At 42.4% G+C, this 13,630-nt stretch overlaps 1 protein-coding gene across 13 annotated transcripts in view; it reads right to left on the reverse strand.

Moving 5' to 3' along the window:
* The window catches only part of GRIP2 (glutamate receptor interacting protein 2), a 539,887-nt gene that overhangs the window by 90,660 nt on the left and 435,597 nt on the right, over positions 1–13,630 (reverse strand). For 9 of the 13 annotated variants that reach the window (XM_081950499.1, XM_081950498.1, XM_081950492.1 and 6 more), the window contains exons 3-7: positions 12,643–12,778; positions 11,252–11,397; positions 8,935–9,021; positions 8,575–8,650; positions 7,242–7,387 (exon numbers count right to left, since the gene is read on the reverse strand). In XM_081950499.1, coding sequence (XP_081806625.1) covers positions 7,242–7,387; positions 8,575–8,650; positions 8,935–9,021; positions 11,252–11,397; positions 12,643–12,778 — 591 coding nt within the window. The remainder of the gene's footprint in view (positions 1–7,241; positions 7,388–8,574; positions 8,651–8,934; positions 9,022–11,251; positions 11,398–12,642; positions 12,779–13,630) is intronic. The other 4 variants (XM_081950493.1, XM_081950489.1, XM_081950497.1 and 1 more) reach the window with 1 other exon arrangement.

Below are 13,630 nucleotides of genomic sequence, written 5' to 3' on the forward strand. Positions count from 1 at the left end.
GTCCGGTGAAGGGTGCACCTAGAGAAGTTGAAAGTATTCACCCATAAAGATATTGCAAAAAGTCAAATGAAAATAAAACTGGAAGAAGGATGAGGTAAAAATCTAATTTTAGATCTGAAGATCATAAACCTACTGTAATTCTGCTTCACAAAGCATAGCCAGCTAACTTGTCAAGCTTCACAGCACTGGTTCTTCAAATTACACACACAGAGACACAGACACACACACACTGTATTCTCCATTAAGCTTATACATCAGGATTTCTAACAGGATTTCCTTCATGTTCAACATTTCATAGCACATAGCTGTGTCCCAGAAAAAAATCCTATTATTGTGCTCCAACTCAAAATTTAGAAACATAAGAATAACCATGACTCCATCCAGAAGATTTTTTTTAAAAAGTGTCACAGTAAAGTAATCCATGTTGGCCGAAACACAAAACACAACCAGCAAACTGAAGAACCATCTGTGTCTACAAGGCAGAAAACAAAGAAAACATTATCTGATGTGCTTTCCTTTAGTAAGCAAGTTCAGATCATTATCAAATAACTCTATATAGCAAATACGAATTGGCATCTTTCCGAAACCTATTTCTATGCTTGTTTGGTCATTGCTTTCTGCTTTCTATTCTGTAGCATTTTTTATTTCCTCATCTCCAGAACTGTTGAAAATTCGTTTCAGATGAATGAAAGCAATGATATAAAGTAGAAAGCAAGCTGGAATATACTGGCACTATAGTACATGAGCACCTAACTGTAGTTCTAGATTCCAAACCGAGACAACATACATTTTGAAAGTGGAAATCCAGGTTCTTAAAAGTCAGACTAGATTATTTCACTTGTACTTTGGCAATTTCTGAAGGGAACGCTCACCTGCTTTAACATGAGCTATGTTCACCCCCCCCCCCCTTGGCTGTTCAACATGACATCCTATTGAAGAAACTGAAAATTAAGGACAATTAAGTTGATATGATGCGCAAAACAACAACAGCCCAGGGTAAAATTCCAGCAGAAAGCTTTCCCAATGCTCTAATCTTTTTTTTTTTATTACAAAAATGTAAGGGAAAAGGTGCATTTGTTTGAAATGCAAACTGTTATATATTAGCAACTGTTATAATGGTTTCCACCAAGGTCCTGTGTTCTGGTGGAAACAGAGGTTTAATCTCATTGGTCGAAGGGTCTGACAGCTCCCTATAAAAGGGCTGCTGTCAGACTCAACCTTTGCTGGATTGTACATAGTTGTTCTGTTACAATAAAGAGCTGTTGTTGCCATAGCCTGAGTGTGCCTTTCCTTTACCCAATCTAACACTGGCGACGAGGGTGGGATTGGAAGGCAACTAGGCGAACCAAAAAGAGCGTAGCAATCCAACAAGTAAATCCAGCCCGGAGCTCAGCGCGACTTCGAGCAGCCATTTTTGAGCGGCAAACTCAAAACGCCCTCAGAACACAAAATGGCCATGCACGCCCCACTGACTCTGTACGACCCAGTCACCAAGCACTGGGAATCGTATATGCTGAGGTTCAACTGCTTCCTTGAAGCCAATGACCTCATGGGCCTTTCTGAAGGCTGCAAGAAGAACATGTTCCTGGGTTCTGTGGACGGGAAGTGTTCGAAACAGCCGAAGATCTATCTGAGCCAATGCCACTCTAATCGGTCGCTTGGTCAGTGCTCCAACAGACGCTGAGGACACACTACACTCCCAAGTCGTCTAAGCATGTCTGCCGGCATGAATTTAATATTCGCAATCAAAAGGAAGGTGAATAAATCAAAAGAGTACATTGCGGTGCTAAGAAAGGCCACAGTGTACTGCGAGTTCAGAGACCAAGACGAACTCATACTCGAACGCATCATGTGCGGTGTGCAGGACATTAATTTACAGAGGAGATTACTTACCAAGTCTAATCTCACTCTACAAATTGCCTTGGACGAAGCCAGGGTATCCGAATCTGCCGTTAAGGCGACAGAAACCCTGCAGCGCCAAAGCACTCCACAAGGTGCATGGAAGAGCGCAGGCATACATCGCGAGGCTACAGAGGTCTACACCTTGCGCAAGTGCGGAGGAGACCATGCCAGATTCTTTTGCCATTTCCGCAATGCCATCTGCCAGCACTGCGAGCAAAAGGAGCACAACATCAGGATTTGCAGAAGCGAGCACCCCACGACGACCTGGAAGCCCAGGAGCCAACCTAACTGCCAGCAGAGGCCCAACCAAGGGGCATGGCAGCCACCACCACAGCACTCAGAAGGCAACACCAAAGTCACCTACCACACCTCAATCGGCCAAGTCCACACAAGGCAGCCAAAAAAGCTGAAGGTCACAGTCCTCAACGAGGGCTCTCCATGCGAGATGGAGATCAACACGGGGTCATCACTGACCATCATGCCCTGGTCTACACTCAAGCAGGCTATCCCTAGCCTGAAGAAGCAGCATCTATGCGCTCCTGACATCCACCTTCGCGATTACCAGGGGAACCGAGTCCCCATTGTGGGCCAGGGCACCTTCCAGGTGAAATTCAAAAACTTCAGCGGCCAGCTTCCAGTAATGATGGTCAGCGGTCACTTGCAGAGCCTCCTGGGGCTTGACTGGTTTGAAGCCCTGGCCTAGAAGTGACCGGTATCAACGCCTTAAAATACGAGAGCACCGAAGAATTCTTAAAGGAGTTTGAGGATGACTTCGGCACCAGTCTAGGTAAGTACGTGGGGACCCCAATCGCTTTTAATTTGGACCCCAATATAGCCCCCATCAAGCTAAAACCCAGGAGAATACCTTTCGCTCTCTGCTCTAAAATTGATCTGGAAATTGGCAAGCTCATAGGCCAGGGAATCCTAGAGCCGGTAGATCACCCACTCTGGGAGACCCCTATAGTGACACCTGTCAAATCTGATGGGTTTGTCTGCATCTGCGCAGACTACAAGTGCACAATCAATAAAGCGTTACAACAAAGCACTTACCCTGTACCCATTGTACAGTATTTACTACATTCCTTAAAGTATTCGCTAAATTAGACATGGTGCAGGCATATCAACAATTGCCTGTAGATGGCACTATGGCAGAGGCCCAAACCATTGTGACCCACAGGGGTGCATTCAAATGTAACCGCCTGCATTTTGGAGTTAGTATCGCCCCTGGACTGTTCCAAAGCATCATGGAATGGCTTTTGCAGGGGATTCCAGGAGTCGTCCCCTATTTTGTTGACATCTTGGTATTGGCTGCAAATGAGGCGCAACTTCTCAAACATTTAAGAACTGTTTTCACCAGAATTAGAGACAAAGGCCTCCGTCTCAAAAAAGAAAAATGCCAAATTAACGTGCCAAGGGTTGAATTCCTAGGGTACCTCATCGACGGCTCTGGGATTCACCCAACCTCTAAAAAAATTAAAGCAACCCAGGATGCCCCTATACCTCGCAACCAGACTGAGCTGCAGGCGTTCCTTGGGCTCCTTCATTTCTACAGCGTCTTTCTTAAACAGAAAGCCACCATTGCTGAGCCCTTACATTGTCTCCTAGCAAAAAGCGCAAAGTGGTATTGGGGCAGAGCTGAAGCAGCCGCATTTGCCACGGTGAAGAGACTATTATCAGCAGACATGTTCCTGGTCCAGTACAGCCAGACCCTGCCACTTGTATTAACTTGTGACGCTTCCCTGTTTGGCGTCAGAGCCGTCCTCAGCCACCACATGCCCAATGGAACTGAGGCACCCATAGCCTATTACTCAAGGACCTTGTCCGCTACCGAGTGGAACTACAGCCAGCTGGACCGTGAGGCTTTGGCTGCAGTGACCGGCATAAAAAGGTTCCATGAGTACTTCTACGGCCGTGACTTTGAACTCATCATGGACCACAAACTGCTACTGGGCTTGCTGGCTGGGGACCGGTCTACTCCTGTGTCCTTGTCACTGCAAATGACCAGATGGACTATTTTCCTCATGGCCTACACCTATCGCTTCATCCATTGACCAGGCTCAACCTTGGGGCATGCCAACGCTTTGAGTCGCTACCCACTGCCTGAACTGCTTGCAGACCCCCGAGATGCCAATCCTTCTTATTGACTGCTTAGAGTCTGGTCCTGTCTCATCCAGTAATGTTGCCCGCCACTCTGCAAGAGACTCCATGATCAAACAAGTTTTGAACTGGGTGTGAAGGGGGTGGCCCAAGGGGCCTGTTGGGTCTGAATTCAAAATGTATTATGGTAAAAGAGATTAAATGTCTGTTATTAATGGGTGTTTGCTGTGGGGGGACCGGGTCGTTGTTCCACCCAAACTACGCATTGCAGTATTAGAGGCTTTACACGTAGGGCATCCTGGAATTGTCAGGATGAAGTCTTTGGCTAGGAGTTATGTGCGGTGGCCTAACATGGACAGGGAGATAGAAGAATGGGTGGCTACCTACACACCGTGCCAGGAGTCCAGACCAGCTCCCCCAGAGGTGCCCGCTAAGAAGTGGGAGCGACCTCAAGCACCGTGGTTTAGGGTGCACATAGATTTCGCTGGCCCAGTTCATGGCCAGACATTTATGGTAGTTGTGGACACCTACTCGAAATGGCTAGAGGTAGACCTCATGACCTCTACCACAGCAGAAGCGGTCATCAAGGTACTACAGAGACTTTTCTCCACTCATGCCCTGCCCGAAGTCCTGGTCTCTGACAACGAGCCCCAATTCACAGCCATGCAATTCGAGACCTACTTAGCAGCACAGGGAATTAGACATGCCCTGGTCACTCCATTCCATTCGGCCTCCAATGGTCAGGCAGAGAGAATGGTGAGATCTGCAAAAGAGGCCCTCTCTAGGATGGGCCCGGGAGATTGGCAAACATGGGTTAATCAATTTCTCCTAATTCAACACATCACGCCAAGTGCTACATGGGGAGAAGCCCTTCCGAGCTTCTCATGGGTCGCTGGCTAAGATCCCACTTAGACCGGCTACACCCAAACTATTCTGCCACAGCACCCCCAGACTCAACAAGCAAAATTTGGAATTTTAGTGTAGGGGATTCAGTTTAGGCCCACAACTACGCTGGGGGAACTCTGTGGATTCCTGCCACAGTGATAGGCATCACCGGGCCTCGCTCTTAACTTGTAGAGCTCGAGGACAGTCAGAATTGGAGAAGGCACATTGACCAACTCAGTGGCCACCTCTCCAACCCCTCTCTTAGGCAGCCAGAATTAACTCCTGCATGAGTTAGCCAAAGCCCTAACCAAAAGTCACTCCTTCCACAGTCAACTCAAACCCGAAGACACCGGGATACTTATCTACTTGTGTTGCAGGCCTGCAGCGAGCTCCAAGCGAACTGGCTCTAGAAGCTCCAGCCACGGTCTGTGAAAGTTTCCAGGAGCTTCCACCAGGCAAAGCTGCAGAGCCAATAGGCCCATTCGACCTGTCCGAAGAACACCCTTCGACTGAACTACGCAGGTCTGGCAGAGCTACCAAAAAGCCCGCCTACCTGCGTGACTACATCACAAGTCGGTTGATTCCATCTAAGAGGGGAGGGGTGTTAGATACTTGCTCTAACATCAGTGGTTTCCACCAAGGTCCTCTGTTCCAGCGGGAACAGAGATTCAATCTCTTTGGTCGAAGGGTCTGACAGCTCCCTATAAAAGGGCTGCTGTCAGACTGAACCTTCGCTGGATTGTACATACTTACAATAAAGAGCTGTTGTTGCCTTAGCCTGAGTGTGCCTTTCCTTTACCCAATCTAACACAAACTATTAACTGGAAGGGTTTATGACTACTTTGAAGGAATGCAAGTGAGCACAAAAATGCAATTTAGTCTTTTCCCCCCCTCACTACACTTCATAAGGAAAACCTTCTTTATCTGATTGGCAGGATCTTCTTCCTGGCATCAATAAACAGACTCTCTTCTTTCTAAAGTAAATGCAAGCTCAGGAAAGAAATTTTCCTCAGAGGAAAAACAAAAGTACCGATTCCATGTCTTACTCTCTACCCAGTGGAAATGATTTTTAAAGCTGCTGCACACCAACTGTACAATTTGGTTTTCCTTTTTGATTAGATAATAGGTTAACGTAACATCTCTGTAAAGGTTTTCCTCCCCTTTTTCGCCCACCTTAACACAGTTGGTGGTTAGAGAAATGTTCACAAATTGAAAGCTTCTATGGCAAAAATTAGAGTTTTCCCAACTTTAGAGCTAAGAGAAAAACATTTGCATGCTTTAAGCACATTCCATTTGTAAGAAAAGCTCTATTATCCCTGATCTCTAGAAATGTTTTCAGGCCCATTTGATTTATTAATTTAGTCTTAAATGGGCACCATAATTGGGCATCATTAGTCTTTTCCTCCTGTGACTCAACCTTAAGCATGGCAATGCGGCCCACGTGATTTGCCTGCAAAGAGAAAAATGGACTTTAAAAATAGACACTCGGATTGGGTTGTTTCATCTTCTATGCAAGACACTGCTTTACACTTTACGCTGCTCTACAGCCATTTTGGACTCAACAGTAACCTTACATCAGGGGTGCCAAATATAAGGCCTGGGGCCCAGATCCAGCCTGTGGCATGTTTAGATTTGGCCCGTGTGGCTGCCCTGGAAACAGCAAAGGACCGGCCCATGGTGCCTCTGCCAGTGAGAACAGAGCACTGCCTGCAGCCCTCCCAAGCTTTGCTTTCGCTGTCAGACTGTTCAGGCCACTACAGGTGCCCCCGATATGAATGACATCGAGAGTGGAGCATAGGCAAGCCCAGAGAAGGACTACAAGGCTGCTTGGGGGGAGGTTGCCACACCCCTCCTCACAAGGAACACCTGGAGGGTAGTAACTTAAGGAGAAGCCTTGGGGAGTTAGTCTTTGCCAGGAACAATTGTTTGCTTTGGCGTATACTCCCTCGACTTTGACTTGGGCCTGTTTCTGTTTGCCTTGCCTTGCCTTGCCTTGCTTGGAAGATTGCTCTTCACATTTGGTTTTGGACCTAGCCCTTCTCTTGTGGCCTGCATTTGGCCTTTGCTTCACTGTGCTTTTGGAACTGCTTCTTGTCTGGGGGCTGTTTCTTGTCCTGAGAATTGCCCTTGTCTTGTGCCTGGACTCTACCTTGTGGATTGGACGTGGACTCCATATTACTAGAGTGTCATAATTTTCTTCTTCGATGTGTCTTTAATTGAGGCTATTTACCTTCCAACAGCGTCTACAGTTCATAGGACAACAAGTGTAATCAGCTTTAAAAGCAAGGGCAATTTAAGAGTGTACAGTTATTAAATAACAAATTCCCCAGAATGGAATCAAACCCAACAGCCTTTACCCATTATGGAAACGTCATACTCAATCTGGAACAGGGCCTCCTGGTTGCACTGACGCAGAATGTTTAGCGCATCAGCATGATTCACACCATGAAGAGGAATCCCATCCACACTCAATAGCCGGTCCCCAATTTTCAAAGACCCTTCCCTGCATAAAATGATAAAGGCACCCATTAGGAACACATATCTGGCAGAGAATATTCTTGAGATGAATGCTTATTTGGGAACTTTATTTACTAATAACACTTTCAAAGTTTCTACATCTGCTCCAAGATGTGCACGTCGTGGGTCCAGGAGCTTTCTAAGTGTGGGGTGCAACGTTTGATAAAGTACAGAACAAATCTGGAGAGCATTCCTGCTTTGTTGGGGGTGGGGGGGGGAAGCTCACAGTGAGTTTTGAGATAATTCTAACTTTGATTGTATAAGACTGACCTATAAAGCAGGAAAACTGTCAAAACCTGTTCCTGCTTTGCTCGAATGAACCTGTGGTAAACTCATCTATGCAACCAGGGAACAAACCTGGAGCAAATTTTGAGAGGTAAGGTAGGCCTGTAAGTCTAGCTACCTGTCTAAGCCAGTGTTTCTCAACCATAGCAACTTTAAGTTGGGTCTACTTCAATGCCCAGAATTCCCCAGTTCAGATCTGCTGAGAAGTTGAGATACACTTGTCTAAGCCACATCTGATCACTAGTAGCTTTGTAATTTATTTTTATTAATAAAGGTTGCCCAAAATTATTTCTCATTTGAAAGAATTACAGTCTGATAAACCTTGTGCACTTGTTTAGGTTTCTCTGATCTGTTATTTGCTTGACACAAAAAAGGATGGTGGGAAAAAAATTAGGGTTTACCGGTATGTATTTTTTTTTACTCTTTCTTTTAGCTGTCTATCTTTCAAATGTTATTACTTCCACATCTATTTTCCGGTGTTACTTTTTTCATTAATATTCTAGTATTTCTGTGCTGCCTGGAGAAACTCTATCTATCTATGTGGTATCTATGAGTCGAAAACAACTTGACGGCACATTATTTTCCTAGTGACATTTTTATAACACATTCCCGCCCCTCACAATCCATCACTACTACGCCGCTGAACCTGCAATTGGTTTTCAATGATCTACCACTGATTAAATTTTTCAAATGTATTTTCCATAGTTCACCTTTTCTGGCTACCCAGAACTAGTGCAGTAGAACTTAAAGGGAATCTGTGTTGAAGAAGCAATGGACAATAGACCAAATGCAGAGATGCAAAGCTATTGGGAATGTTTGTATAGGTGGTACGAAAAATATGCATTTGTTTAAGGTTCACAGCTAAATGTGGAACGATGTGAACATTACCTGTCTGCTGGGCCACCTGGTCTAACATAAGTCAGTACTAATGGCCTGGATTTATGCCAGTCTTCGTGGGCTCCTCCTGTAAGCAATTTGCAAAAATAATTCATGACTGATACAGACACATATCCAACAAATCTGTAAAAAGAGAACACATTTTTAAATCAGCAAGCGGCTAGGGGTCATTTTCTGGAACATATGGAGAAACTTGGTAGTGTCCCATCTGTCAATTTATGAAGACTATTTTTCCATCTCCCCAAAGATGCCCTTCGGAAAACCACCTTAGAATGGCATTGGACACCCCACTTCCTCCTCTTCCCCTGTTTTCAAACGGCCCAGCATGTTGCTAATTACAAGTGCACTGACCTCGTAGTACAAATCCAAAACTATTGCCTTCTTTATAGAGGGTAACTTCAATGGTTTTTGGAATGATGCCAGCACTATTATCAGGGGCTGCAGACAAGGGAAATAAAAGGATGAGCTAATGCTTTCCACTTGCTGAACTCTCCTTCTATAAAATCTGCATATTTATAAGTTCTGCAGATGATCTCAAACACAAAATAGTCATCCACATAAGCCTTCTAGGTTTCACAAACTGGACCACTGCCTATAATGCTTGTCATAATTGAATAACAGCATTAAAATTACTCAAATCTGTCTTGCAAATTGCCTCTGATCAATCTTAATAATGCACATATAGCGTACATATATTCTGAGCTTGTTTTAATATATTAACAAACCAGAGCCTTTTCTTCTACAAGCTTCAAAGCTCAGTAGGATTCCTAGAGCTAACAGTTTTTGCCACAGATGTTTATTGGATCCTCAAATACTTTAATAATAAGCCAGCTGGCAACTTAGAATGAATACATTCAAACCCTCGTGGCTTAGAGGACAGTTGTTGATTGGGATCATTAAGTGGAGAAAATGATTAAGTGTAAAACAGTGCTGAAGGAAATGTGTCTTAGTCCATATTTAATTCAGTACTTCATTTAATTTTAAACACTTATGAAAGCAATGCAAAAACAAAGACTGCATCTGTTATGAGTAAATGGCAACCCATAACGCATTCTGTGTTATGACTTTCCAGACAAAATGCTTGCCACCTTCTCATAATAGTGTGTGCAATATATGCACAATAGGAATCAAATAAATGGGTGGAAGAATAAATAGTCTTTTTTTAAAAATTCACCAATTAAATAGATTGGTGAAATGAGAAAGAGGAAGAAATTATTATATTTAAATGGCAGCCGCAAGTCAACATTTTAGAAATGCTATCTCCCCAGCTTTTCATACATTTGAGCTCTCAACCTGATGCCCTCCAGATACATGAAGAGTAGAACATTCAATAATCCTGATCAGCCATTCATTTGCCTTGCTATCAGGGAATTCTTGGAGTTGCAAATAAAGAAAGACTGTCCAGAAGAGAATATATATTCTAAGATGCTAGAAGATTCCTGTGCCTCTAAAATCAAGGAAAGTTTATTATTTTACTTCAAAATTAAAATCCAATAAATTAACTACCACACTGATAGTCCACAAAAGTTTCTTTCGTTGACAGATCAGTCTGGTATTATTATTATTTGAGTTAGATCCAAAAATGAGCTCTTCAAACTAGGTGGTGGAGTAGAGTTTGCATTTTCTACCTCAGAATCCTCCTCCTGGGTCAAAAATCTCCCCATTGTCGCAAACAGTTGTTGTGTAACAGGACAGAAGCAAAGCCTGCTTCCAACGCTATGTAATGTTAATAACATTTACAACCCACTAGCTGAAATTAAATGTACTCTTTAATATTTTAAACCAGCAATAAAAATATTTAGTTGAGTAAAAAAGGCCATTGTATATTGAGCAAGATTAAGCAGCAACTCTACTTCTAGCATATTATTTAAAACCATAATCATTTCTAATATTACAATAATGTTTCTTCTCTAACCTTACTCATTGCCAACCTCTATCCCTTGCAACTCAGAACAATCTTCCAGAGATCTTATGAAGTCGATTGTAATCCACTAAAGGTCATGTCATAGTGTGTTATTTGTCACATTACAGTTTTGTTTGATGTCCAAGTTTAATCCATAAATAGATTCAAGTTTGTGGGTCAAAAGAGAATGGTTGGGGTTTTATGAGCAAACTCATCTCTACAGCATTCTGCTGTAGAGACGAGTTTATTTTGTGAGTAAACAAATGAGGAACAATATATAAACTTACAGATCATTTTTTGAATGATAAGGACCAGACTGTTGGGGGCAATATGCTGAATCTGTAAACCACTTAGAGAAGACTGTAAAGCCTGGTGAAGCGGTATATAAGTCTAAGTGTTATTGCTATGATCATGAAACAAAATCTAATGTGTGGTCTGATTATTGATGCTTCTAGTATCTATTTTATATACCCAACAACATCCAATAATTAACAGACGGATAAAAGCAGAATCCACTGCAATCACCGTATGTAAGAAATCATTGGTAAAATGTCACTTCAAGTAAAAGAATTTCAGATGCCAAGGCTGGAACACCCTGGACAGCTAGAGAAATTACTACCAACTGAAGTAGGATTACTGGTCTCACGGTAAAGTCACTTTCATATGTTTATATGTTTCTTCACAAAAGGAAAGGTGTGGAAAGGATAAGGAGGTTCCCTAATCTTAAAACACTGAACCAAAAAGCTTTATTAAGGATATACTAACCAGCTAGTGGTAGCTCATATTCTACTTCTAATATTACCCTTTCTCCCACATTCTTCAGTAGGCTTATAATTTCATCATGTCGCAATTTTGTCAAGTTAATCCCATTCACTGACTTGATGTAATCACCAACATTTAGCTGATCACTCCTGTAACATACAAAGCAAAATATCTCAGTTCTTTCCAGGGCTAGACATTACAGTCTTGAGAAAATTGTCTCTGGTAACAAAGGCAGACAGACAGTTTTATTATTTTTGCTTTAAATTCCCTGATTGATTTTTTTTATTGAAGGGTACATTCAATGGTATAAACCACACAAGCAGGCCCTAGGTAGATTGTTGTCCTTTCCAGTCACCAAAATGTCTTGGATCAACTCTGGCTATATCTTTACTGACTAGCTAAATAGAAAGATCTGTACAGTAAACAACATGCAGAGCAAAAAAAGAAATCTTACTTAATACCTGAGTTGTCCATCTTTTTTGAAACAAACAAACATATATGGCAACAGAGAAAATAAAAGGTTTTATGATGTTCAGTTTCAAATCCTATCTGCAAAACATATTTTAGCTGGGAGGGTAGAAGGAATAAGTCATTCCAAGCTAGGATCCTAACAAGAAGCTCAAAACGCAATGCCACTTAAACACTACATAAAGGTAAAGGTTCCCCTGCACATGCGTGCTAGTCATTTCCAGCTCTAGGGGGCAATGCTCATCTCCATTTCAAAGCTGAAGAACCAGCGTTGTCCAAAGACGTCTCCATGATCATGTGGCCGGCATAACTCAATGCCAAAGGCACACGGAACGCTGTTACCTTCCCACCAAAGGTGGTCCCTATTTTTCTACCTGCATTTTTTACGTGCTTTTGAAATGCTAGGTTGGCAGAAGCTGGGACAAGTAATAGGAGCTCCCCCCATTATGCAGCACTAGGGATTCGAACTGCTGAACTGCCAACCTCCTGATCGACAAGCTCAGTGTCTTAGCCATTGAGCCACTGTGTCCCTAACATTACATACTTAGCAAGAAATTAAGTGAAATATGTCTTCCCAGAGGGATTTGTATTCCTCACAGACAGCTAGTAATTTGCATCCTATTATTGCCAGCTGTCTGCAAGGAATATGGATCCTTCCATTCTCTACTGCCCTGTCGTGGCTGAAGGGGCTTCTTGGATGAGAAGCAAAGCATCATCAGGGAAGGAACAGGAAAGTCTGGTTGCCTCCTGAAAAAGCACCTTTGGGATAACCATGACTTGGATGACTGACAATCTCTACAAAAAATACCATTTGTTTGCCATTTGATGTGTATTGTATTGACTATCTGACTTGCTAGTTTACTCTTGCTTTACATTTCATTCTCCAACCTTGCAACTGAGAAACTCTGCATCTGTAATTATCTTACCTTGCTGCCAGTCCTCCTGGCCTTAGATTAGAGACCCTCGGTTTCCCATCTTTATCTGTGCCACCAGCAATAGTTAATCCGAGGGTGCTTCCTTCCTTTTTGATTAGCTCCACAATCGTGACTCCTCTAAATTCTTCTGATGATATAAAGAGAGAACAATTCAGGGCACAAGATTTATATTATTATGAAACATTTATACTGGAGCATTTAGATTATTATTATATCGGAGCATTTGGATCCTGTTTTTTGATTTCTGGAAGAGGAAACATTGAAGAAAACTTACAGAAATGTACATTTGAAGACTTCAATAGCAAAAGTATTAAAAGGACCACACATATTAAAGACAGTCCAGCTAAGTAATTTAGGATAACAATCTCTCTATTAAAAAGAAAACAGCATATAAATATGTACTATATAATATTGTGTATCTGTAAAATGCAGCAACTAAGAAGAATAAGCAAAATAAAAAATAGGAAGAGAACAGAACTTCTTTGTCACATGGGAAAATCTGCATTGGAAACATAGCTGATTCCAAGTATTCTTGTTCAAATTATTTAAGTATGGAATTCTAGTATTCTGGGGAGCTGAAAGGGATGATATGACAAGAAGGCTGATTTTAATTCAGGACAGAAGATTTTTTTAAAAAATTATTCTGTAGTGCTGCTCCATTGGGCCTTTTTCAGCTATGAAAGGAATTCTTTTTCTAGATTGTTTAGCTTATTCAATTCATCCATCCATTCTTAGCTCACCTTAGGTACGACTGTAGCTTAGCCATTATCCTTTTCACCTTCTGCAGTCTAAACCTGAGGACATGAACACACTATTTGGAAGTAGTAAGTCTACTTCCCTAATTCTTTTTATTTATTTAATCAAACTTCTAGTCTGCCTCAATTGCAATCACAACTCTAGGTCATTGGCAAAAATAGTTAGGATTAAAGCAACAAATGAAAAAGTGAACTGATAATAAATAGTGAGATTACCAATTGCA

This window comes from Natrix helvetica, assembly GCF_964273705.1.
Source record: "Natrix helvetica genome assembly, chromosome: 1".
NCBI classification, from domain to species: domain Eukaryota; kingdom Metazoa; phylum Chordata; class Lepidosauria; order Squamata; family Natricidae; genus Natrix; species Natrix helvetica.